The following is a 27,281-nucleotide window of genomic DNA, read 5'->3' on the forward strand; positions in this document are numbered from 1 at the left end:
CATTTCATCGAAGTGAAGCTTTAATTTTACTTGACTTGAAATATCCTTTAAAGTTTCCAGTAAGACTACGGTTCTTGCGATTATTCTCTGACTTGAACGAAACAACAGTAGCCAGGTAAATTATTATTTCGAGTCGCATCCTCGTTGATATCAACTCTCTAAACTAGATCGAGTTTTCTGAACTTCTGCCACGTTCCACTACAGTTTTACGACGGTTCTCTGCAGGATTCCATTTTAGTCCACGTGTCGCGTTCAAATTTATTCTCCTTCGTTCTAATCCTTCGATCAACAAGACTAACAATAGACGTTAACGACAAAAAAATAAAAAAGAAGATAGTCTAAATAAACATCTTTTTAAAAACCGAAATTTCTTTCGCGCTCTTTTAAAACTGAAATTTCTCCGACTTTAAATCACCGAACTAATTCGAACGAGCTTTATTCCGGCCTAAAAATATCGACCACCCAAGGCCATTCTCTCGGCTGTATATTATCTTAAATGCGATCCATTTAACGTACGTAAACGTGGCAAACCTCTTCCACTTTCTACCAAAGGCTAGAGAAGACAACGAACAGTAACGACTGTAAAGGATAACTAGTTGGGGAAGGATGGACTTCGATCTTTGCTCCCACCTATGGTAACTATTATTAAATCTACTTCAACCATCTCCTGCTGCGATTTGAAAAGTAGGAGAGAAAGAATCTTAAGGAGAGGGAGTCATCGTGGGAGAAACTTAAGACACGGTGTCAGCAGACTTGCTCCTCGTGGTTCATTTTTTTCTTTTCTCATTTATTCTGTTTCGGGCACACAATTATTGCATGAATGGTTTATACGATTCCGGTATATCGCGAAGACACATGGTCCTCGTCACCGGAGCACGCGAATGGATCTTTATTTTTTTGTCCTTTTTTTTCGTTTTTTTTTTTTCGTTTCTTTGTCTGTTTGTTACACTCAACTGGCAGTAAGTTGGGCCGACGTTTACGAAATTTAAGCAGACACTTGTCTTGTATGTATATATATACCTTTTTCTTATATATACATATACGTATATATTCCTTTTAATTATTTTTCCTTTTTTTTTTTTCTTCGTTTATCATTCTCACTTAAAACTGAGATAGGGGCGCTCGATGAATGTGTACAGCATCGGTGGAAAAAAGGGGGACATACTTTGTTCACTTATACAAAAATCATCACGGCAACAATTGTACTCTATGCGTAGCGTTGTCCAGGGACAACTTCGACTGGACTAGCGAACGAGAATTAACGCGAAAACGACGCCTCGTTAAAGTACACCGAAGCGATATTTCCTAGAACACCACTTTCCATCGAATCCTCGTTATCTCGATCGTTTTTTCTTATTTTTATTTTCCTTCCTTCTACAAACACACACACACACACTCTCTCTCTCTCTCTCTCTCTCTCTCTCTCTCGTTCTCGTCGTTTCTTACAACGCACTCTAATCGTGCTGTATCGCTAAATGGATTCATTTACAACGCGAAAAATAGCTCTTATTTATCATAGATAGAGCATCCACTTGGGACAGTATGGCGTCGCGCAGGAAGTTTCGTCGAGCGGATAGCTCGATGCAAGAATCGCAACGCTTCGCTAGGTTACTTGCAGCTGCAGGCATATATTCAACGATTTTATTTTATTATTATATTTTTTTTTCCTTTTTCCTTTTTTACTCTTTTTTCAAATTTTCTCGTGTTTGGCAAAGATACCACTAATAACGCGTAAAAAGTGATCGAACTGAACGGACACGCGGCGTACATTCTACGATTGTTCCAAAGGTAAAGAGTGTATACGTGTGTGAATGTATACGTGTAATTGGTCAAGCTTGAATTCACCACCGTGACCCATAATGCCCGGCAACGAAGCACGTCACTCTGGTTCCGCGTAGCTCTAGCTAAATAGCAAAATTCGCGCGTCATGGTTTCCCTGCTCTCTCTTTTTCTCTCCTTTTATCTCTCTCTCTCTCTCTCTCTCTCTCATACACACGCACACTTTCTTCTCTTTTTCTTCCTTTCCCTTTTCTTTTCTTCTTAAATTTCCATTGAACGGAAATAATCTTAATGCCCGTTTACACCTTGGTCGCGATTCGTTGGGACTCGAAACGAACGATGAACAAATTCGTTGAGTGTAAATTATCGTTATTATTATTATTCTTTAATATTACTATTACTTTTCTTTTTATTTATTCTTTAAAACCAACGCTTCAGCCGTGGTAAGGTGCACGTTCGATAACGTCGCGCTTTCAACGAAACATGACCGAAGAACGGTGATTTCTCGAGACATTATTCCGGTATGATTCGTTTTCTTTTCTTCCTTTTTGGTCTCGTCGAGTCATCGTCATCGTACGACACAAGGCATCCAAGCGATTATGGAAATTTATTGTACAATTTGCTCAGTCTTTGTGGAGGAAGCAAACGATCTCGTTCCCGAGGCGACGACACGAGGCGAGGATGAGAGAAGTGTTACAACGAGGAATAAAGCGGGTCGACGATCGTCGGCAGTGACGATTGGAAAGGATCGTCTCTCTCTCTCTCTCTCTCTCTCTTTTTCTCTCTTGCATTCCTTCTTTTCTCAGGATGTATAATAAATAAATTGTATTACGCTAAAAAATATCTGGCTCGGTACATACAGTTTATGCGCGGATTTAGTTTAGGTACATACAAACGCTCTTGGCCTACTCAGGAAACATAGAACGTCGCGACTGACGAGGTGCTATTAGGATTTGGAGAATCGAATTTCGAATTTACAACTTGAATATTGCCTTTGTCAGATTGGTATCATACACCGTACTATAATGCGATACCTTGAGGCAACATAAAAATAATATTTGATTGAAAAAATTGATATTTTACCGACTTGCAGTATCGTTGCTATCGTTGGAGAACTCTAAACGTAAGCAGTATTTTTTAAGGAAAAAATAGTTTATTTCATTACAGGATTCTTATCGATACTAGCAGATATCGGTACTCTTACTTCACTAGCATTAATTTTGAAAATTGTAAAAATCGAAGTTTCGTACAGTGATCGAAGAAGAAAGGAACGTTACGTACAACTGTCTATTGTCTCTATCGCTAATTCTTCTATATTCTAACGATAAGAATGTTGGACTGCGATGACGTGTGGTCCCTGTTGTGATATTCAATTTCAATTCTAGCTTCGCGAATATCTAGAAATAGTTTTGTCCCGTAGTAAGGAACGATAGTTACGCGCCGTGTGCAGCGAATTTCAGAAAAGCAAAGCTGATTTTTCCGATTTTCTACGTATCAAAAAAACGTAGACGTAACGTTATAGATATGTCTTCGGAGTGTCACAAGCGACCCAATCGATATATACTACGGCGAGGATACAGACAGTGACTCACAACTAGAGCGAACAATTATTCATTCAGCGTTACTACCTATTAATTCCTTTTATGAGAACATCGATCAAGTAAGAATTGACATATCAGCGGTATCGATCTTTAAGCCTCGCTCGGATTAGCCAAGTTGCTTGAATTCGAGCGACTTAAAATCTGAATTTTATTAATGTAAACTTGTTATTTACTTGGCTTAAAATATCCTTTCAGGCTTCGATCGTCCTGTAAGAGAAATATAGATGATTTTTCCAAAAAAAAAATACCGCTCACGCAATAAATCTTAGAAATGTATATTTCAAAAACATTCGACCCTTTCTCTTTGACAATTTTTACGATAAACGAACGTTTAATTTTCGAACACTTAATCTTTCTCTAATACTACAAAAACTGTTAAAAATAGTTTGAAAAATTCAAGAAAAGTAAAAGAAAATACGTTTCGAGTTTACACCTTCGATTAGTATAGCACCCCGATCATCGCGACAGATACATAAGAAAGTGGGTGAAAAGCGCGTGCACGTACATCGCTCAGGTTCAGCGAGAGTTCTGCCGAATGGCTCGCGTTCGATCTACAGAGTTTCACAAAGTTGACCAAGTTCCTTCCGACCTACTTTTAACATCATCGATCGATACAGGAAAAAAGTGTATTTTGTCATGGATAATAGATCGCAGGTTCGCATTCTACAGCTTCTATTCTACCAAATATTTCGTTTCGCACAGCAACATACATATGTTTGTCCTGCGTTCTCCAAGAAATGAACGCGCGCATTCGGCAACGACGATGACGATGACATTGGTGATGAATACGGCGAAGAATGAAGCGCGCGCTCAGCCGGCAAGCGCGCTGACACTCGCTCCCAATTGCTTCGAAGGGCGAAGAGGATCGTCTCTTGAATTGTACGACGGGAGGAGAACATCGTGCACGTCGTTCTATCACGGAGTTCTGTCCTAGGGGATCCTGTTTTTCTTTCGATGGTTCATTTTATAAGTTTCGAATATTTCGATATTCAGTTAGGCTTTTCAAAACTTCGTATTGTCGCTTTGGCATCTGAACGTCGGGTTTTCTTCGACAACAGATATTCCTTAACGTCGTAGGGACGAGAATATTGGATTTTTCGAACCTTGGTCTCTTGTTCAGAGATTTGACAGTGATTGATGTGCAGAACTTGCTGATTCTTGTACCCTTGTGACATAATTCCTCCAGACTTTATAGACCTTGCAGACCTCCGCTGTTCCTTGTCTTAGAAGTTACAGAAGCAACTTCTTCGCATTCTTTCACCGAATCCATTTTCTTTCTCACGCTCGTAAATTCTATAAATAAGAGTCCAGATTACGAACACCTTGTATCGGAACTTTTTTCTTCCGAGCAATTTCTATTCGCCTACGTGCACCTCTTTCTTTAGAATTACCACTTTACCATTTTACTTTCGATTTCAACTTATGGTATTTATCCCCCAGAACGTCGGAAAAAGCAGTTAGAAAAAAAAGTTCGATATTCTCCATTTTCTTGGTGTTTTTTCCTCGTCGCGTCAGATGTTCGCGTGTAGCACCACAGAGTACGTTCCTCGATCGAAACGGTACACGCGTAAGCTTAATCGATTAGCGTGTTACATATATAAATACGGTCTCGTTTGTGTGCTTTGTTCCTCGTGAAGGAATTCCGTTCATCTCTTGAGAGAGCCACTGTGCGAGACCCAAGAACGCATGCTAATTCTTTATATGTAGGAAAATCGGTACAATAGTCGCGATTCGCGGGAGGAACAGAATTTTTAGGAGGAGGATAAAAGTTAAAGGAATAGATAGATAAATAAAGGAGAACAAAAGGGAACGAATGGACACGAAGGGAAACGAAGGGGAAGATCCTCCAAGATAGCAGAAAATGTCAATCCATTCTTGCGGATTCAACGGATTCTTCTTGCGGATGCGACTCTCGCATGATTCGGTCAATGTCTGCTTTACAATAATCAAGAGAATGACAATAATATTAATAATTAGAGTCAATAATAATAATAATAATCATAATAATAAAATATCAAGAATAATAATATTAATAATGATATTAATAATAGTAATAAACTCTGTAATATTTAATATAGGTTTGTTCATACGGACTAGATACACTTCCCGCAGAGCGAAAGATCGATCGATAACGCTCTCTCCCTTTCGACACGACCCTTAATATTATTTTGGTCTTTTTCTCGACTACGCATCGCGTTCGAAAGGTTACAGGATCAGGTTTTATGCTGATGCAGCATCGGCCTGATGGAGGGGACGTGACGTGATCGACTGAATACATTGACCATTGTGACGCATGCTGCGTAATCTACCGAGAGGTCGCGGCTGTTAACGATCACCACAACGCGTTGCGTATAAGAGATCCTTCTCTTCGTCTTCCGTTTAATCGCGTCGCACTGCGTTGTCTCGCGCACCTTCTCTTTTATCATTTTCCTCTCTCCTTCCTCTTCTACCTCGCTTCCCATCTCTACATGCGAAACGGCTGCCATGAGATTGATTGCACTTCGTGATAATCTCGTCTCCTTGCGTCCCGTTGCGCCTCTTCGCGCGTCCTCGCCGCTTCCTGATCATCGGCAGCGATCATTAGTCGCCACGGAACAGCGACGAAACAACGACGAAACCGCGATGAAACAGCGACGAAATAGCGACGAAACAGCGACGAAATAGCGACGAAACAGCGACGAAACAACGACGAAACAGCGGCGAAGCATGGTTCATAGTCGCATGGACCACGATTTCAACGAGTCCGGGTTAAAGTTACGCGACCCATGCTGTCTTCTTCCGTCGTCGTTTGTACATCGACCTGCTCGTCGTGCGGATTCATCAACAGAGGCTGCAACACTTCGACGCATCGCCCAGGTGAATGTGGCAGACGGCAGGTAACGCGTTGCAACCTTTTCCCACGACGCTCTCCTGGACCAAATGCGACAGGCCCAAATTCTGATTGATGTCCCCGTCGCTGCCGCGATGCTGGTGCTTCGCGTCGCACCACTGTTTACGATCTCGCCACTTGTCATCCGCTGTGGCGCAGAATAACATGGACTTTGGTGACGGTGGACTGACACGATCTCGAGCAATGCTACCGCAGGATCGCGCTTTATAGAGGCGTCCTTTACCGAACAACCCTGGTAAAGGAACGCAGAGTTTCTTATGCACGGCGAAATACCGACTAAGCAACCGGATCTTCCTGTTTTTGCAGTCGTTCCTATTCATCGACCCGTTCCTATTTTCCTTGTCGTCGGACGGTATCTGATTAACCGAGCGACCATTCAATTCCCTTTCGTCGCACATCCCGATCCTTTGACACGCGTCTCGCGGCGTCTCCTGTTTGCTACATCTGCCGTTGGAACTGCAGTTGGTCTGTTTGTTCGACGATTGGGATAACGAGGACTTGCCGCTGCTGAGGGACCAACTTTGCAAAAGCCTCGCTCCAAAACCTTTGGCCTTTTGAACAGTCGCTGCAGCCTGAGATAACGTCTGTGGAATTCCATGCGAGCCTGTACTGCTCTGAGATACCGAAGACGAAGACGAGGACATGCTTTGGACTCCTAGAACAGCAGAATTGCGGGACACGTGACAGTGACTGTGACACGACGAGGGTCCTTCCGCTTCCTGCACTTCTGTGATACGGTTCAGAGATTGACTCTCGCGTAGTCGGGTTTCTCCGGTTCTTCTCCTACCTGCACGATGCCTTCTACCGAATATAACTTGGTTCTCCGAACACCTATGCCTTCCCCCCGTTGTCGTAGTCGTTGTGGTTGTTGTATTCGTGCTGTTTCCGTTATCCTTTCGACTTGTTTCGCTCGGCGGTGTTTCAGTTGTGTTTTCTCCGTTACCTACACCTCCTCCACCACCTCCACCGCCTCCACCACCTCTACCTCCACCACTCCCTCCTGGATCTTGCGAATCACTAGAATCGTCATGACTATCGCGTCTCGAAGACATGGACTTGCTCGAAGATGTGCTCAATTTATGCGCCCTCTTCTTTCTACTCTCACTGTCATCGTCACTAGCGTCTGAACTTGAGCAGGAGGTTGTGCGTGTCTTGTGGAACTTGCTCTTCCTCTGTTCGTACCCGGTTCTCCTAACCACCCGACACTTGGAGCCGCTACTCTCGCTACCAGATACTGGTAACGCATCTCCGTCCTCCAAGATTTCGTTCAAAGGCGTAGACGTGGAACCAGTGCTGCCTGGCGAAGGCATGGTCTTATACTTAGGCGTCAACGATAGGTTATCGTTCAGACCGCTCAAAGGTCGTAGAGGAATCGATACCGTGGACGACTCCGTGAGAATAGTGGTCGTGGTAGTCGTCGTGCTGGTTTCGGACGGTTTCGACGGAACCATTGTCGACGAGGAATCCAAAGAGGCAGGGGATCGATGTTGCGACCCCATCCTCCACTTATTCATTGGAACAGGTCCCATCGACTTCAAGCAGTCGGAAACCGACTTTGGCCTGTTTTCCGAGGATCCTTTCCTCGACCAGCCAGGCAATGATCCGTCGTCCAAACGGTTCTTCAGGTTCTCCTGGCTGGTGGAGTCGAGCACTGTTGCTGCAGGTACTTTGTCCACGAGCTGGTTGCTCGCTTGAGGCCTGACCATTGTCTTTTGTTGGTCAGACGACGAGGAATCGTTGATATTCCCACTCTTTGGACTAGACATCAGTCGCTCATCTCCGTCTGCAGTCACAGGAACCACGTTGATGTCTTTCTGCGAATTTCGCTGCGACGACATTGGTTTGTGGCTCGGTTTCTCCGGAAGTTGGGACAACCTCTCCTGCAGGATGTGCGACAGTTTACCCTCTGATCGAGATCCTCGACGGTTGAACGAGTTCAACGTGGAATTGCTACCGCGTTCATCGCGACCTGAGCACGAAGACACGTCGTCCTCGTCTTCCTCCTCTTGGACGATGCTGCACTTCCGCGTTCGAATATTCTGCAACGAAAACACGTTTCTTTTCATCCTTTGGAAAGTTTGCGTAATAAATCGACAAATAAATATCTGATGTTATTACTATGCTTCGGATTTTCATGCAAATTTGTATTTTTATGGACACAATTATAGAAATGGAATCTAAGAAACGATGTACGTATTTTATCCACAAAATATTACGATATTTATTCCAGGAATTTTACTTTAGCTATTTTATATATTTTTGCATACATACTACATATATACTACAGCTTTTTGTACCCTTAAATTTTGCACAAATCCACAAAACTCGCAATTTAATTATTACGTTAGTTCGTTAAGTACGAATAGTACTTATAAGTATAAGTCAGTTTGTTAGAAGAAGAATTAATTGTTGATTACGTACTTGAGGCACGTCACCCGGCGTCCGTGGCACGCTCAACAACGATTGGTTGACTGTGCTCAATGAATTTTGGTCGGTATGCATATTAGAGGCAGCGTCATCTTGCCGGCTGAAAATAACCAATGCTTAGGTGTATAGGTGATTGATATACGTTTGACTGTCTCTTTCAGTAAGTTGTATCGATATAGTGTATAATATAGTATACCTAGCCGAGACTTCGAGGATTTCCGGTCGAGTCTTCTGTACCTGTTCCTGACGATGAGTCCGTAACTTCCTTTCTGCCAGCAGGAAATACGTCGCCGTTATGTGATTGTACTCGTTCTTGTCGAGGGCTCTACAATTAAATTAATTAACGATGATTTTAGTAGATATCGAATATTTATTAAGTCATTCATCCTATTAGCTAGGTTCTTGTGGAAGCCAATCAATACAAAAACTTGATTTATCATAGAATAAGAAATATAAGTGACGTGTTATAAAATCTATATTCTTTTTTAAATTTCCATTCGTGAAAAAAGCTATAACGCAACAGTAAAATATAATGTAGCATAAATTTTAATATTAGAAATATTAATCGCACACACGAGTACCATAGATTTTGGCACGGATATACAACAGATTTATAAAAGTAGAATACTCCCAATATTCTTTTCAATATCTTAAATATTTGATAAATATACTTACTCCAAAATTTCTTCTTTGGTGGCAATATTCCCGTTGACCATTTTGGTAACTATGTGATTGTGATGATCATCGGACACCTGTTGCCTGGAGACCAGAGGCAACGTCTCCACCGGCTCCGAGTCGGGTCCAATGGCCAGCCATGGATCAGCTGCTATTTCCTTCAGCGTCGCTCTGCCTTCTGGCTCCCTAACGAGCATCCTGGCTATCAGACGCTTGCAGCCCTCGGATACGTGCGGTGGTATCGAGTACTTGCAATCCATGATCATCGTCAAGGTCTCGCTGTCGTTCGCCTCTTGGAAAGGCGCTTGACCGCATACTAGCATGTACAAAATTACGCCTAGTGACCAAACATCTGAAAACCCCAATTTCGATGGTGAATACAAGACGAAAATTCAGCGATGTATGAATAAACAAATACGAAGAATCTAAATATAGGTGGTGTATATAGGAATACCATATAATACCACGCTATACGTTATTGAATTCATCTTGATATCGATTGCAACACAGCATTGCAACGAAACGATATAAAATTGATACACAAACAAAATCTCGGTGTCTTTGAATTAGCCCGTTAATGTCGATGTTTAACACCTTGTATTATAATTATATCAAGTCATTCGAAACATCGATAAAAGTACAACGAATTGATTTTATGGTACTCACCAACGGCAGGAGCGTCATAACTATCACCAAGTAGAATTTCCGGTGCCGAATATGCGAGGGATCCGCAGGAAGTCTCCAACTTCTGACCAGGACAGAATCTGTTGCTAAATCCGAAATCGGTAAGCTTCACGGTGCCGAGTTTCTCGAAGAACACCACGTTCTCGGGTTTCAGGTCCCTGTGTACCACGTGCAATCGATGGCAATACGATATGGCTCTGACTATCTGCCGGAAGTACGTCCTAGCCACCTGTGATCGATTAAAAGTCTATCAGCGGGCCTTGAGAATTATGTTACGGCCTTGGGACTCTACCAATCACGTCGAAAGACAATAAATAGAGGATGATATTCTCTGTTCCATAGAATCAATGAACGAATCAATGTGCAACGAGTCGTTAGGTTGCGCAAGAATTCTTGATACATTTTTTCCGTTTCCGGTAATGAGTAAGGAGTGTTCCCATTTCAAAATACGATGACTAACACACACATTTGTTTGTGATTCATAAGTGGCGCATGATAATTAGACTTTAATCGATAATAGAATTGTTATTAATAGAGTTGAAGATACAGTTAGGAGTTAGTTGAGTATTAACAGATGTAGGATTGGTCTCGAGTGAATGTAGCGAGCTGTTATCCGACAACGAGTAAAGAATAACGAGGCATTAAAATCGCCTCAAGGTTTTTACGATGTTTGTATCGTGATTCAAGGATTGAAACGCTTAATGCTTTTAACCCTTTGGGATACGAGTGACATTCGACGCGTTATAACCTCGAGCAGTAGTCGTTCAACGTTTACAATTACAAGAAATCTGCTCGTTATTCGAGAAATCTGCTTAAGCGTAACGTCGATCGCGACACCCGAACGAAGATTTCGTTGCGATCGAAGAACACATTAAAAACATGTGCGCATCTTTCATCAAATGCTTCGAAAGGCAACGGAAAAATCAATCGACGGAATTACGTAATCAAGTTACGGTGAAAAGAATTTTTACCGCTTAATTCGTTGATCTTCCTCCAATTAATTCTATTCATTTACGTCCATCTAAAGCATCAAGATGGGCAAAAGAAAATGTGGCAAAGAAACAGCTCAAGAACTCCTGCGTGATGTCAACGCGTTTAAAATGACTCTTGCTCTTCCCTGGTAGAACAAGATCATTACGTGCAATACGCTCGAGCCATCGTATACGTACCTCCTCGCTGAGCCCGCTATCGTGTCGCATGATGTAATCGTAGAGGTCGCCGCCATCGCCGAGCTCCAGGATCAAATAGAGCTTCGTCTGAGTGTCGATCACCTCGTAAAGCCTGACCACGTTAGGATGTTGCACCAACTTCATGCATCTCACCTGCAGACGGAGAAACAAAGAGGATGGTCGACATGGTGCAACAGCGTGGTTCGACGTTTGCCCTCGAACCACGCTGGTCAATGACCCTTTCTCCTTCCCCCTTGCGCCATTATCTCGTTGACCTTAACGAGATCTACAAGTTCGAAGCGGATCGTAGATATTACCTACGCGATGCTGGCCGTTGAGCGGATCTTACGCAATCGGTCGTTAATATTTAACACCGATGTCGCGAAACGATGAGATCGTAGGAAGCTGTTTGCGAGATCTCGCTTGTTCGCTTTAACGAGAAAGGTGAAGAATCATAGAGATCCTCTATGATACGGATTGCGAATGGTTTCAAGAGGATGGACCTTGGTGATGGTTCAAGGCTTCGAAATCGAGATTCTTAGATCTTTATGTTAAGAAACATAATTAATTCCGTGCTTCGTCGATGGATCATTAAGGACGATCAACGTTGCGTTAATGCAATATTTCATTTACAACTTCCTTCGATCAATTTACTCGCATTATCGAATTCTATTTTTAAACGTTGTGGCCATGGAGAAAACTCTAAGAATTCGCGTAACGCGTTTCCCACCGCTATATTCCTTCCACCTAGATATTTATGTCGTTAAGATGAACTACTGGTTGATCCTCGTCGAGCGAAGAACGTATCGACGTTGGGTCGCTTGAAAATTGAAAACTTACGGACGAAGCTGTAATAGAAGTTCGCCAATTCGATATACTTCGTTTAATTAGCGACAAGATGAAATTCCAAAGAAACAAAACTCAGATAAATGGAGTTCCATCGGACTTCCGTTTCTGCATGCTTCGACGTCTGTTCCTTTGAGTAAAACCTCACCCAGTCTTTCAAACTTGTGCCCACTTTCACCGAAACGCCCTTTAGCGTTAATTAAAGACTCTACTACCCAGAGCTGCCAATTAATCCCAAGTTACCACTATCTCTTCTACCAAAAATCTATTCAAAAAATGAAGGATCCCTGAAATATCGTCGAACGAAAGAAGCAAAGGCCTGAAAGGCTAGAGAGTCTGCGGTAAAAATTCGGTGCTATGGAGCACGATACGCGGCACACTGCTGTTGAGCGAACCAACGAAAAGAAGCGAGAGATTAGTACGCGTTTCCATTTCCTTCGCGACCCGCTTTGTGCTCGACATATTCCCATTTACACGACGCATAGGGGGAACAGGAACAAAGGGACGAAGGATATGCGCGTTCGCTTCCGTCGACGAGACGCACGACGAGAGTGAGCCGGGGAGAAGAAAAAAAAGAACGCCATCGTATCGTCTGTGTTCTCACCTCCTGAAAGAGGTGCGCTCTCGAGACCTCGTCGAGTTTGTTCTTGTCGATGACCTTCACTGCGACCTTCTCACCGGTGAAAACATGCCTGGCGAGCTTCACGACGGCGAAATGACCGCGGCCAAGCGTCTCCTCCAGATCGTACAGGCCGGCGATCTTGCCGTCGTAGTTGCTGTACCCCACCCTCCGATGCATCTCGTGTCGCTGAAACGAGGAACAACTGTGAATGGTCGATCCGATCACACCACCGTGAAACTTGTTCCGTTTGGGAATGTTTACCGAGGTGCGATGGATAGATTGGTCGTACAGGTCCACTGTGTGCAACGAGTAAGGTGCAAACATTTATACGAATTTGTATTTTTACCAAAATAATTAACAAATATGAAACCTAGGTAAAGAATTGTTTTTTCCAGTGGATATTATGACGGCTACTGTTACTTTGGATGTTTTATATATTTTTGCACATTATGTATTTTTGTAACTTCCAATTTTCTATAAACGCGCGTACTTATCCGTGGTTTAGTAACGAATAAAGGAAATATTTTCAAATTGATTTCAAACAAAATTCGGGTTTTCCAGTTTACTGGAATTTTTGTCGTAAAAGAGCATTTAACGTAAATGTATAATGCGAGTGTGGTGGTATAGGGGACGTTAATAAGAAATATGACCATCTTTCAGTTCTCGTTACCGTCTAAATTCAGATTTGGACCGTGAAAGGGATAAAAATCAGTTTTTGCTTTTGATGTTCTGACAAATATGTGGTATCGGGGGAAAACCTCGAGTAATTAAGAAGGTCTATTTGATCATGGGACATGGACGTGCCAGGTATACCGAAGGCATGGTATAAAAGGTGGCCGTTAGTGAGTTTTTCTTTTTTAGCGTTGCCAGCGAGCTTTTAGTGCTGCCAGCGAGCTTTTAGTGCTGCCAGCGTGGTCGAAGAATGTCGTTCGCGTCGGGGGTGGTGTTGTCAACGTTGTCAAGGAACGTGGTCGGCGTGAAAGAGAGCCGTTGTGACGAGACGAGTTAGTGACGAATGATGACTGCGTGCATATAAATTGACGGAGCATCATACTTGATTTTGTGTTGGCGTGAACGATATTGAAATAAATCATGCCGTTACCAAACCTACTAGCGCGCTATTAATACGTTATTTTCTATAAATACACACATTTATCGTAATAATCGAACACTAAGCACGTAGTCTAATCAGATAGTGACGAGGACAGTGATTGTTCAAATTTTTGTATGGTAGCGAAACGGATAAAGATCTGTTATTGTTATTGGTGTTTCGACTATATTAAATTTAAGCGTTTTGATTCTACGATATTAGATAAAAAAGATTTTAGTATTATAATGATATCTTTGAAAAGTGGCGACCTTTTTGCTATATATACATACTATGCGTTTCATAACTATTTTTAAGTATCCGTTTCTTTCTTTAATGTTAAAGATCCATGACTTGAAATAGAACCGTGAAAAACGCAAACTGAAGGTTACGTATCTTTTCATTAATAAGAAATCAGTATGGTTGAGACTAAGCTAAAACTAGAACGAACTAAACTCTTCTAATCGCGAAAAGACGATCTTTAATAACTAAACTGCGAATGTTTGTGTATTTATAGGAAACGTAAAGATTGCAGAAATACACACAACCTGCGTAATCATGTGTCCAGAGATATATAAAATATTCCAAGTAATATATTCACATCAAGTGGATAAAGCAAGTCTCCATCTACGTTTAGTTGCATTAATAAAAACACGAATCTGTACAAATAATCGTTACATCTCCCATCGTTGAACAACTTTTATTAAAAATCAAGCTGTACCAATTAAAGGACTCTGAAAATCTACAAGTAATCATTTTTGTCATAAACAACGTAACATTTAGAATTCCATCCCTCCTCCGTAGCTATTCTTCAACTTCTCAAGCACACTACATGTATGCCTTTATGTAAGCATAATAAATTTATTTCGCCATTTCGAACAATTGCATAGACAAACGTAATAAACGTTCCCACCGTTTACAAGGCGATGCGTGTCCACTCTGGCAAATCGCGGAAGGCGGTCGCGTTGTCCAGCGAAACAATTCGAGCACCGTGACTGCAATAACAACGTGCACGTGTTTCGTACGCGCGAACATCGCATCCGTAAGCAACACAACGATTCGATTGTCCGCCTTATATGGAAAATAAATTTCAACGCCTACTGAACGCGGAGGATCAGGCTCAAGGTAATCGTGTGTATAGTTACTCTCACTTTTGCGCTGCTTCTTCTCTATGGGAGTGGCGCTGCTCTGGTTCGCGTACGTAAGGGTAAACGGGTCTCGTTTCCGGCGTCCCTTCCGGTACACCGAAAACGGCATTTGATTTTGCTCGTTGCAAAATCGATCGATTCGCTCTCTCGTTGACCGTTTTCCACTGCAACGGGATTGGCGGATCGGGAAAAGAGGGTCGGTGATTATTTTTAGAAGTGGTTGGAAGAAGTAATAATTAAGCGAACCTCGATCGACGAGCAACAGATCGATCGGTGAAAAAAAAAAAGAAAAAAAAAAGATTTCCCGCAAGATCGACGAAGGCTTCCATTGAAAGTGGTCACGTTCCGATTGCAATTTGCGATCCCGATTGTTTCAGCTGCACGCGAAATTGCTTTCTTATCGTTCGTTACTCTATATACGCAGGTCGAGAAAACCAGTCGTTCCCGGTCGAAGAAAGGAGTCTTGAATAATTTATGGGCCGATCTGAATGCACCGGTCCCGATCTCGAATCGTAATGGCCACGTTTACGAAGAAATTGAATCGTTAATAAATCAGACATCGCGTTCTCGTAAAAATCGGTAACGCAAAGTTTCATGGACGAGTGAATGAAATAGTATCACGGATAACTAAAGGACGTATCGTTATGTTATCTTTCTGCACGTGTGAAATAGATAAGGAATCGACGATGAAATATAGACGGAACGACCTTGGATGAAATTTTTATGATATATATTTGCGAACTTTGTTTAGCGCTACGATGTTTTCTTTTTTTTTTTTTTTTAATGCGAAACTATATATTTTTGAGCGTGTACAACGTTGATCAGATATCGAGAGCGCGCGAGTTAAATAACTAAGTATTACAATAATCTAGATTTATATAATGATTCTGTTGCAACACTTAAGCCCGAAACTACTATAATGCACAGCTGCTACGGAAAATAGCTCGATGAGTATCAGCCGCGAATAATGCACAGTGCAATGCATAGAGGGTGCACTCTATCTGTACAGAATAAATAAAATAGGTAACATTAAAACTTTCAACACAGTGGTAATATATAAATCTAGAATCATTTATAAATCAAACGTTAAAAATCGTACTCGGGCGACGTATGAGTCATCATCTTCTTTCTATCGAACGGCGCCAGAAATATAAATTCATCAAAAAATTCTATGTTCCCTGATAAAAATAAGGAGAATGATATTAAAATGGTCTGCTTTTAGCGAATCACGCTATCGTCCCGTGTACATCTAAACTGTTTAAGATTAGAACTCTTGATGTAGTTATTTCGACTTAGTATTGTTACAGTCAGATCACTATTATTATATGCAGAGTTGCTACTATTTGATTTTTTGTATCTTACTATTTGATGGCCTTAATCCTAAGGTTTCAGGCATACTGACTTCCGTACGTAAATAATTTGTAAAAGTCAATATAAAAAGTCTTTTCGTTATATACTTTACTAAATTAAAATCTCTTTGCGTCTATTTAAATTTATTATCCACTGCATTATAATTTAATATCAGATAGTTTACTATGCATGGAATTTTACACGAAACGTGTTAATTATTTCAGCCTTTGAAAATTATGTGCAGAACGGCTGATCACTTATTCTGTGTATTTCCATGATTCACTTCGCCAAATATCAGTTAATTGATTATGAAAGCTAATGATCACAAATTGCAAATTAATAATAACAAAGCGGTACTGGCTATTCACTGCGATATAGTTTCACGTGTAAAATATTGTCAGATGCTTTGCATGATATCCATTTAGCAATTTTTGGTCCAAAGATTTCAAACTAAACCTCGAAATACATATAGATATAACGTTCCTCTGTTCATTACCGTAGGAACGAAAATGTGTACAAGATTCGGAGAACTACCATTTATGTGTATAAAATCAAATAGATGCCAATGAAGTTTTAGCCTATATTTTAAAAATTTCAATTTTAAAATTACCACAAAGAAACTTCGCAAAGTCGTAATTCAACTTTTTAAATGGGATGTAATTTATAGTACTATTTTCTCTTGAATGTTTTGCGTCAAAATCACCGGCGTATCGATTATAAGCTAAAATAAAAAATCTATAATCAATCACAACCTTTCTCTTTCGTGAGCTAACAAAATTACGATCACAGGAAGCTAAAGATACAGAGTTGGAGGCGTAAAGATCGAATCTGTAGAAAAAGCGGATGTCCAATGAACGAACGAATGGAATGAAAAAGATACGCTTAATAAAATAAAAAGGAATTTATTTTATTAAGCGTATCTTGCAAGCATATCTCAGATAGCTGACCTGATATCTCGATAACAATAAATATTCTCTGTTACCGGCAATAGAACATGCAACAGAAAAAGACGGAGTGTGTCAGAAGGAAGATATCGCGTACAGATAGTCACGATTATTCGTTCGACCGTCAGGCTCGCGTCGAGCCAGTTCCGGTTTCTTTTCGTGCCATCACGCTACGAAACACATTTGCGTCAGGACTACGTTCGCATACGCGACGTCAAACAGGAGACGGTACATATCCGTAGGAGCTTCGTTCTACGACTCTGTTTCACAGTACACAACAACTGTATAGAGTCGATTCATGAACGAAATAGATGCAAAAATACATTTTCTTTGAAGTGCACGGAAGTATGAAAGGAACGAACAAAGACACGCGTACAGGGTAGGCACCCACGTTCTCGTACGCCGGTTTAAAATTAAACGCGCAACGTTGAGAATTTACGCGAGCAGCAGCAACGATCAAAGACACTTCGCGTCGCCTCTTCCGATCTCAAAAATATTCGACAGCAATTACGACCCCCTCGTGCCTTTCGTAACGCGACGATACGTTTCCATAATCCTTAACGCGTTCACCACCTTACATAAGAGAGTCGTGTAACGCGTAACGAGTAAATTTATTCTTTCTTGCGAACATAGCGATTCGTTTCATCGATTCGAGATTTAACAGGCTTGTTTATTCGTTCGCTGAATAAATGACGTAAAAGAGAATTGTCCGTTGGTCGAGAAACGTACCAGACGTGATACACGATGGTGAGTTTACGTAATTGACGATTAATAATATTGTGAAATACGAGAGGGCGGTGATTCGACACGCGGAGCTTATATTATCGACCAATGATGTACGACGAATCAAGGAGGAATTAAAGGGATCGTGATAATGAACAGACAACTCCATTTTGTACAACTAGTAGAGAAAATTGTAACCTTTCGTTTGGTGCGAGAAAGGAACAAACTACGACGAGAAATCGTAAAGTTATTACCATATCATGTACGTTATAACCCATTATAAAACCACATAAAGCGGCATGTGGTTTTGCAATGGACTGAAACCAGATAACTTGGCACTAGGTGATTCCGACGACATTACGATACAGAAATCGAATTTGAAGATTGCCTATTATTTCCAAGAACATAATTTACATTTTACATTAATCGTATTAATAACAAATTTATTTGTTCTTTCCAACAATTCGATTATATTTACCAAAAATGAAAAAAAATACAAATTTAATGTTAGTCGAAACTCAGCATAGAAAATCAACTAAAGATCTACAAAACGATAATAAAACCAATTTGGACGTACAGAATAGTGCTATGGGGGAGGGGAGGCAGCAACAATGGGTCACATAAACTAAAGTCGCTATAATCGAAGATACTGAAAATAATAGTCAACGCCCCCTGGTATGTCAGAAACGAGGATATACCCAGACTTAAGAATACCAACGGTCAAAGAAGAAATCGGCAGGGAAGCAGAAAAATACAAGGAAAGAAGGGCAATACGTTCGACCAGTTGGCTACCGAAGAGAACAAAACTCTCATAGCAAGAAGATTAAAAAGAAAACGCCCCATTGACCTCACTAAAGAAATAAAATAGTCAAACTCGAAGACGGTATCCCGCTGGGGGTAGCCATCCCGTGTTACGTAGCAATTAAGTTAGAAAAATTTATCAAACGTCCAGCTGGACAAATTGTAAAGTACAAATTAAATAATAAAAAAAAAATTAATGTTCAACGAAAACATTTATTACCACTGATACTAGCTGAATTGCTACCACTATTATACGAATTTATAGCAAGATCCAAGGAAGATTCGCTGTTTAAAATGGTTTCTTTTCGACTTGGTAAAATTTCCAGAGAGTGAAGCTTGACTCCTTATAGCCGCAGTTCCTTCGATTTTTCTTTGGAACGACCGGATAGTGGTGCATGCATACGTGTGCCAGAAAACTTCTTCGTATTGTCCGATCAGGCATTCTGAGAGGCAGAGGCAGAGACAGACAAAAGTACCGGTTCTAAGAAAAGCGAAGTATGGAGTGTTGAGTTAGGTCTCCACTCTCGAGACCAGTCTAGGTTACAGAGTTAGTCGACCATTATTTTTGGTCGGGTTGTCACGACGTGTATTTCCACCACCCTGCTCGACACAACAGGCCAGGCAGACGTTTCGCCCCGATTAAAATGCACGGTATGCGGAAAGTAGTTTTACGATTGCTATCGACTCTGTCTCCTAATTGATTCGATGCACCGTTTGGTACTGCGATGTGCGTCATTATCGATGGCCGGATATAAGGGAGGAAATAAAACCTCCGTCCTCGGTATTTTTACGTTTCAAACCAACGGATCTTTCCGATTTCCGTAGAAATAAATCGATCGCGACACTTTTTCCTTCCTTTATCGACCAAAGAATTAAAGAACGTGAAAAATTCAACATCAATGAGGAGACTAGACCACATTATCTACGTACTAAAATGGAAATAGTTCCAATTGACCTACTATCCTGGCTTATCGATACGTAATTACTAAGTAATTAACAAACCACGTATAAACTCGAGTCCAAAGATTCAAGTGTACTAGCGTATTTCCTCTATAAAATTAGGTCATCCCTTTTTCTCTAGATTTAACAATTACGGATAACAATAACGTAGACATAATTGAACACAGCGTATATCAATTAGAGTGTGAAAAAGGTCTCACACTTGAAGAACTTGTACGAGTCATTACATCATATCTGCAATGTGCACTAATAGCGAAACAAGATCAGTCGGAGCGTGTGCTCCCTTTAAAAGCCTATCTCCGCTCCTCTCCTCTTTGAAATACTCGAGGGTATCTTATGGAACTCGCTATTACCGTGTACCTAATTAATTTTATCGCGTTCATCAGTGGTTACCTGGATCTATCGAACGGCCGATATTCAGCAACTCGTGCCACCTTTGTTACACGGCAAGCGACGAACCAACCAACGAGGGAGCAGAGTATATACCGGTAGTATATACATGTGCGTATACACACGGATGCTGTGTGCAGCCAGGCACGAAACGTTTCGCCAAAGTAGGCGTGAAAAACGTACAATACGTCGATTCGTCCAAATATCTAGCCACGACTGATTGGACTTGACATTTTCCCAATAACAACCTTACGTTCGCCCCAGTATCATCCACCTGCACACGACGCGTATCTCTCGGTCGCTCGTTGACCTGGTTCCGTTCTACCGGCGCATTACGAGCCGCGGAACCGCGTATCAAACGAAGATAAAACTTTCACGGCGTATCCCCCCCCTCCCTCGAATCCACCATGGAGGAACAACACCAGCCCTCCCAACTTGGAAACTATGTTATCGACGCACCAACGTTGCATAACATTGGAGGAAGTGTAAACTCGTGTACCACGGGTCGCTGCATTCTTCCGCGAATCACCGACGCGACCAGTTTATCTCGAGGACAACCGAGTATCGATGATTCGAGCACGGAGGAGAAAAAGTCACCGAGTATTCGACGTTCGAGTAAATTATGGAAAAGAATAATCGTGTGTTTTATTAATTTCCAGATAATTACAAGACCTTTGTCTCGTAATGCAATATTGTCACGAGCTATACGATTCGATACAAGGCAGATTGTACTGTTTGTAGTAACTCTAACTTTAGAAGATCCAGTTCTTTCGTATTCCATATTTTACACACTAAGTGTAAAATATCTCTTCTTGTGCGACTGAATTTGATATTACTATTGAAATTTTACAAGTTACGAGACATACCAGTATTTATAAATTCTCTTGCACAATAACAAGATACTTGCTAATAAAGCGTATGAAATTTGAAAAGTGTATTTCTATATTTCCTAGTTCATTTATTACTTTTAGCTTTCTATTCAAATATTCCAAGTTACTGAATGCTTCGACAAGCATACGCAACTACAACTACAAAATATTTTGCTATTTCTTGGCGTGAAAATTACGTTCCGAACTAGACTTCGTATGTAGCGAGAACATAGTAAAGTCCATGCTAGCTCGTGAATAACGATCCGAATTGCGATCTGGTCGTTACGATTCTTTGAATGGAAATAAGTTCGACGGTGGATTTATTAAGTTGATAACCACTGTTACAACATACTGACATGCACCGAAAACAGATAATCATAAACACGAGTAAATTGGATTCGGAAACGTGACAACGGAGATGCTTAATCCGGTCATGCCAGCAGAATCACACGCAGGATTATCCAAAGTAATTCAATTAGAATTCGTAGTCAATTTCACCGCAAGGACGCGCTATTTACGCCCCCACCCTTGCACAAATCTGTAAAATAATACCGCAGTTATTCTACTATCTCACCGTGTTTTTTCATATGTAAATTTAAAGCCTGCAGTTACGTGTTCCGTAGCTCAATCATTCAACTTTATATTAGACATAATTATCCTATATAAGATTGTCCGCTAATTTACTTCGTTATTTAATTTGATACATTTGTTAGTTAATTTAATTTAATAAACTACATATTCAATAGGTAAATTATGAAGTTTTACGTATACGATCCACATTTACATATGCAAAATGGTTGATAATTTACTTTCCTGGTGAATTGATTATTTGATACGTTGTTATATAATTTAGTAAATTAATTTCATAAATTACATATTCGATAGATGGATCGCTTTACTGAATGAATGACGCATAGAGTTTACCTTACGTAGGCCTGTTCGATAATTTACTTCGGCGTATATTTAAAATCAAAAAATAAAATTATATTTTAAATATTAATTCGTTCTATTCGCGAAAAGTCACCTGCCTCTTTCCAATTATACCACGATTACCGAATCACCCTGTGTCAGCCACGATATCGGTTAAAAATGATGTTAGGTTTCGCCGTAATGTTCCAATTTAAACAAGAAAAGATCGGATTAATCTAATTTCTCGGTTTCTCGGTTAGTTAGAAATCAAGTAAACGGAGTGACGGTGATTCGTTGGAAAGTCAGGTAAAAAATTTCATTAGCCTGCAATTTCTCGAAGGGGAAACGAGTTTCGACGATGAAGCTCGTTAACACTGCCAGAGGAGATCAACACGATGATGCACGTACGAGGGACAACGAGGGACAACGAGGGACCATCGTCGAGCCTAAGGTCATCGTCATCGTTCACGACATTCTCCCATGAATTTTATCTCTATCGATGTCTCTGGGACGAGTGAAATGCCAACGATTCGCATGACGTGCCGTTAATAAGCAAAACGAGCAACAGCTCTGCCTACTTCTGCTTTAATGCGATAGAAATGAATTAATCGTCGATTCGGTTTCTCGTAAGAGCGTATATACACTATACATATAATTTACACACTTGTGAAAGATGCGAACAACGCGATTTCCTTTTACCTTATTTCCATCGTTATCATCCGGATTGTCGATTGCATCATATCTCAGATAACGTGCATTCTAACATCAGAGGTTATCAGCGATAGCGATCCAGATTGTTATCGAGATATAAATAAATTGGCTACGTAGACATTTTGCATTTCACGTAAACAAAGAACAGTTATTCCTGACGATGTTTTTCATTATCATGACTTGACGATTTTCGCGATCCTTGAACTGTTTCACCATCGTCGTACGTCGAACGCTACGTGACCATGCTTTCCAGCGTCGAACAGCTTCGAAGAAAAGAAAAGTGAAAGAAAGAAAGAAAGGAAAGGAAAGAGGCGAGACAAAAATGCGAATTGCGCAACGATCTTTCGTGAAAACCATGTTTCACAACCGCGAGGTAAAGAGTAGGAGAAGAACAGCGATCGTTGTACGCGTACGAGCCCCTACGCGAAAATTCACGATTTAAGAGGCGATAACCTATGGTAATATGCAATGTAAACGCACCACCACGGGTGCGTAACAGGTAGTGCTCGCGTCCCGTTACCAAGATTCCTCGAGTCTTTGACACGCGGAAGATGCCGGGTGTGCCTCGAGCGGAAACATCTATCTCTCGCCTTATAAAACGGTTACCAATATCTTTTTCTATTGTCTGGCCGTCCGTCCTCCAACCGAGAACAATTAGGAACGTTTGAGCGTTTCTCTTGTCGCGAATATAGTGTTATAGAACGAGACAATTTCACGGCTGCAAAGCGACCAAGTGCATGCATTCCACGTTATACGTTGGAAAGAGCGAGACGGGTACTGAGCGGAAAAAAAGATAAACCATCACGGAATAATGGTGCTTTGTTGACTGACCACGAATTGGCAGACTTTATCCGGTCAGTTATCGAGCGAGGTGTATTTCTCTATTGAATACAAGTGAGATACGGATATTCCTTTATTTTAGTTAAATCTAGACGGTGGATGATTATGCAAATTCACGTTTTTATAAATCAAAATCTCGTAAGACAAATCGATCCACTCCACTTTTTATCGAGTTATTAATTTCACATTACCTACCTACATATTTGGTATTCAACGTGTTAGAAAAGAAATCTTCGTACGTTTGCTTCTTATAACGGAATAGCGCGAATAATTGCAAATTCCAAGGAAAATTTAAAAAACTAACGTTTATAATTGTCTATAATTCTTTTATGAATTCTGATTTGTAGAGTTGATCGGCGTTGCTTCTGAGCGACTCGAATCTAACTAAAGAAACAGGATCTAGATAGACATGTTTTGTATATGTACGCACGTAATGCGCATCTTTGTACATTCGAATTTCCAATAAACGTTATATGCCATTTATTTCATTGCATAGATATTTCGTTATATTTCTTTACGACTAACCTTAGACATGCCCTAGTTATCGTTAGTTATATGTAATACTAGAAACGCATTCCACGGTGTTAGTTTTGAGAATTAGACGGGATAACGATGGTCAGTTAACAAAGCAAAATCCTGGCCGGTTAACGTAGCACTACGGTAGACACTCTGTAATCTGTATCCGTGAGACGATGGTATACCGTGCCACGCCATTTTTAGTCGTCTCACACTCTTTTCCTCCTCCCTTTCCTTTCGTCTCTTTGACCCCTTTCTCTGACCACGGTAAACGAACGTGACGTAATAAGACATTAACATTTCACAGAGCTGCCGGTTCGTTAACCTGCCGATAATATCGAGGACCACCCGTTTCTCTTTTTTCCCTTTTTGAGTCACTTTTTTTCAAGCCAGCTTAGTTCGGATTCGATCAACAAGAAATTTCGATCAATCATCGTATTGTTCGCGTTGCATTGTTAAATCGGAATTTAGAAAATAGGATATACGTGGCTCTGCCGCGTTTCTGTACGATAACGTTGCACTAGTTTTCTACCCACAAGTATAGAGCAAATACTTTCACAAATATTCTAAGCAGGTGTTCGAGATATATCAGCCTCTTTTCTTTTTTTCTTTTTTTTTTTCCTAGAGATACTGTTACAGTGAAAATAACGAAACCTCCATAATCTATGTCATCGAGAATATACGAATGTAAGTATGCGTATGTCCGACTGTGTGACGCGTTCGATGATTGATAATTCGTATTTGGTAGATAGGATACAACACGTGACACGCATTTTGCACAAAATATTCGCAACTTACTAGACGTTTCTTATTTATCCGATAAGTAGCGTTTCAAGGTCGTATCAGGTTATGTACCCACGAGAACTAAATATGGCGGAATGTCATTTACAAGTAATGTAAAAAGCTGATTTTTAAAAAACATAACGGGTGTTCGAGCGGTAACGATACTATCTTCTGTTAATTACGTTTATCGCATGCAGGCTGCGCGCTAAATCGTTCAGGATAGGTCGTGAATGTTTATAAACGAATCACGTATCGACTTTATACTCGAGTACTGTTCGCTGCACGGCATCGAAATTTTGGCATACCGAATGTAACGTCGCGTAATGTGAAAAATATTTTCCAACTTGGCAATTATCTTCGTTGCGATTAAACTTTGCCGTGTAGTATCAAAAATTTAATCGATAGAGTTCAAAGATAAAATAGATCCAATTTGGAAGATGCTTTTGGTCATAAAGTAATAAGAATTTCACGCGAATTCCACGGAACGTTTCAACACGGTTGAAAAACGGAAAAGTGGGAGTGTACGATGTATATACGGAAGGAAGAAGCGTCAGGAGCCATTTTTACAGAAGAGTCCACTAAATGTACCGTTGAATAAAATTACACGTACCGCTTTGCCCGCTAGACAGACGAATCCAGCCAGCACTCGACTTCCCTTCTCATCCGATTGACTGTCATTTGTGATGAAGTTTCATACGCGTGTCAAATACCGCGACGATTGATACACGCACGGTACCTAGGGGCCGTTTGTTGTCCGATTTCTCATACGTTTGCCTCAACGAGTTTAAACGTCTCCTCTTTTCTTGTTGTTACGAGGAGACGCGTCGACCACGTAGTTCTGCACGATCTAGACGATTACGACGACGTTCAACAACGAAGACGAAGACGACGAAGACGACGAAGACGACGACGACGACGACGACGACGATGGTTAAACCGTCGTTGATTGCCACTCGCGCACGCACTCACGGCAATAGGATGTATGTTTACACACGGCACACTGCACTGTCTCTTTCTCGCACTCTCGTTTGTCGACCCAGTACTCTTTCCTCCCCGAGAGACACACGGCTCTCGTACACCCTTCGTGGCTGGATTACCTCTTCCTTTTTCGAGCTGACTCCTCTCTGTTTCTCTCTTTTCGCCACCCACCCACCCTCTGCCCCTTCGATCCAACCGTACGAAGAGGAAAAGCAAGATTTCCCTGCTCGTTCCTCGAAGTAGTGTGGCCGACACACTTCTAGCTTCTTCCCACTTCCACCATTTCGTTTCGTGTACTCTATCTTTCTCTCTCTATCGTTCGTGTCTCGTACCCTCCCCTCGGCCCGCTGTTTCTCTTTCTTTGTCTGTTCCCGTGGTTCGTCTCACACCGTCGACTGACTCGTCGAATCGTCGTCTTCTTCTTTCTCTTCGTTCCTCGGGCGACTCTTTCGATCTCGTGCACGCCACGCACGCCACGACTGAACACTCGCGACCACCGGTACTCACACTCTCGCGAAACTGAATTTTCCTCCACTGATTAGATAAAAACCGACGGACTCGGCGAGCGTCAACGACAGACGCGCTCGCTCGACACCGTGACACGGGAAAGCTGAGAAAACGTACTCACCGAATTCGGCCTACCAACGATTCTCTCGCGTCCGCATGCTCACGCAGGCGCCACCTGCTGGAGCACGTGGCACACTACTGGCGCCACTGAACCGCGCCAATGTTTGAAATGGCCAAATTTGTTTGCCGTCATGGTTCATGTATGTGATTAACTTGTAAATGTTTGTGCGTTTCTGGAACGTTTGAAAGTGTACAAATGTGCGGAAATATGTATGTACGTATGTATGTTAGATATCTAATCTTCATTTATACGCATTATACCATGATTAATTATAGGAAATCCTCAAATCTTCGTGTCCACATTTCTTTCGTAGTAATAGACAAGACTTCGATTTGTATATTGAAAATGCTTCCAATTTTGACGATTTCGTAATAAAAAAATTAAACAAACGTAAGACAATATATGACAGCGATTAAATTAACTTAAAAGACGTATATATATATATTAAATATATGTGTGTGTATGTACATGAAATATATATATTTATATGTTACGTTATTATTTATATGTTATATGAATATATATATGTATATTAATAGTTTCATTAATATATTTATGTGATGATTACGCAATAAATAATTTTTGCGAATAAGGTATATACAGTTGAGTAATTATGCTAATTAATGTGAATACATACATATATGCATAATTTATTTAAAATCGTCATTACTTGATACCGAAGAAAAGTGGCATTTACCGACTGAGTCAAGCTAAAAGTATTCTACAGAAGAAGCGAAAAGTTGTTGGACGAAATCCCGATAGGTGTCCACGGCATATATCGCGATTATTTACGAAACAATTTTAATCACATCTATGCTATTAATTACATTAATTACACAACTCCTTGATAAAAAGTTACCTGATAATAAAGATGAACTTTTTACTCCAGTCTCTAGAAATCATTGTTCGACCGCGTGTCAAACGTTCCAACTTAACCAAAACTACAGAATA

General features: G+C 40.9%; 1 protein-coding gene across 1 annotated transcript; it reads right to left on the reverse strand.

Annotated features, from left to right (window-relative positions):
* Positions 1-766: 766 nt before the first annotated feature.
* On the reverse strand, positions 767-26,345 carry LOC126928782 (SNF-related serine/threonine-protein kinase). The gene is made up of 8 exons (XM_050744543.1): positions 25,335-26,345; positions 12,676-12,879; positions 11,226-11,378; positions 10,039-10,285; positions 9,373-9,724; positions 8,894-9,022; positions 8,692-8,797; positions 767-8,309 (listed from the first exon to the last, which is right to left on the reverse strand). Exons 2-8 carry the CDS (start codon positions 12,868-12,870, stop codon positions 6,201-6,203), a joined length of 3,291 nt encoding a protein of 1,096 aa, XP_050600500.1. The 5' UTR covers positions 12,871-12,879; positions 25,335-26,345; the 3' UTR covers positions 767-6,200.
* Between the last annotated feature and the right edge of the window lie 936 nt (positions 26,346-27,281).

This window comes from Bombus affinis, chromosome 2 (assembly GCF_024516045.1).
Source record: "Bombus affinis isolate iyBomAffi1 chromosome 2, iyBomAffi1.2, whole genome shotgun sequence".
Taxonomy (NCBI): domain Eukaryota; kingdom Metazoa; phylum Arthropoda; class Insecta; order Hymenoptera; family Apidae; genus Bombus; species Bombus affinis.

Coding starts and splice junctions, on each gene's coding strand:
- LOC126928782 (XM_050744543.1), bottom strand. CDS start 12,870: ATGCATCGGAGGGTGGGGTACAGCAACTACGACGGCAAGATCGCCGGC. Junction 10,286..11,225: donor ATAGCGGGCTCAGCGAGGAG/GTACGTATACGA, acceptor AATCGATCACAG/GTGGCTAGGACGTACTTCCG. Junction 9,023..9,372: donor ACCAAAGAAGAAATTTTGGA/GTAAGTATATTT, acceptor ATTTAATTGTAG/AGCCCTCGACAAGAACGAGT.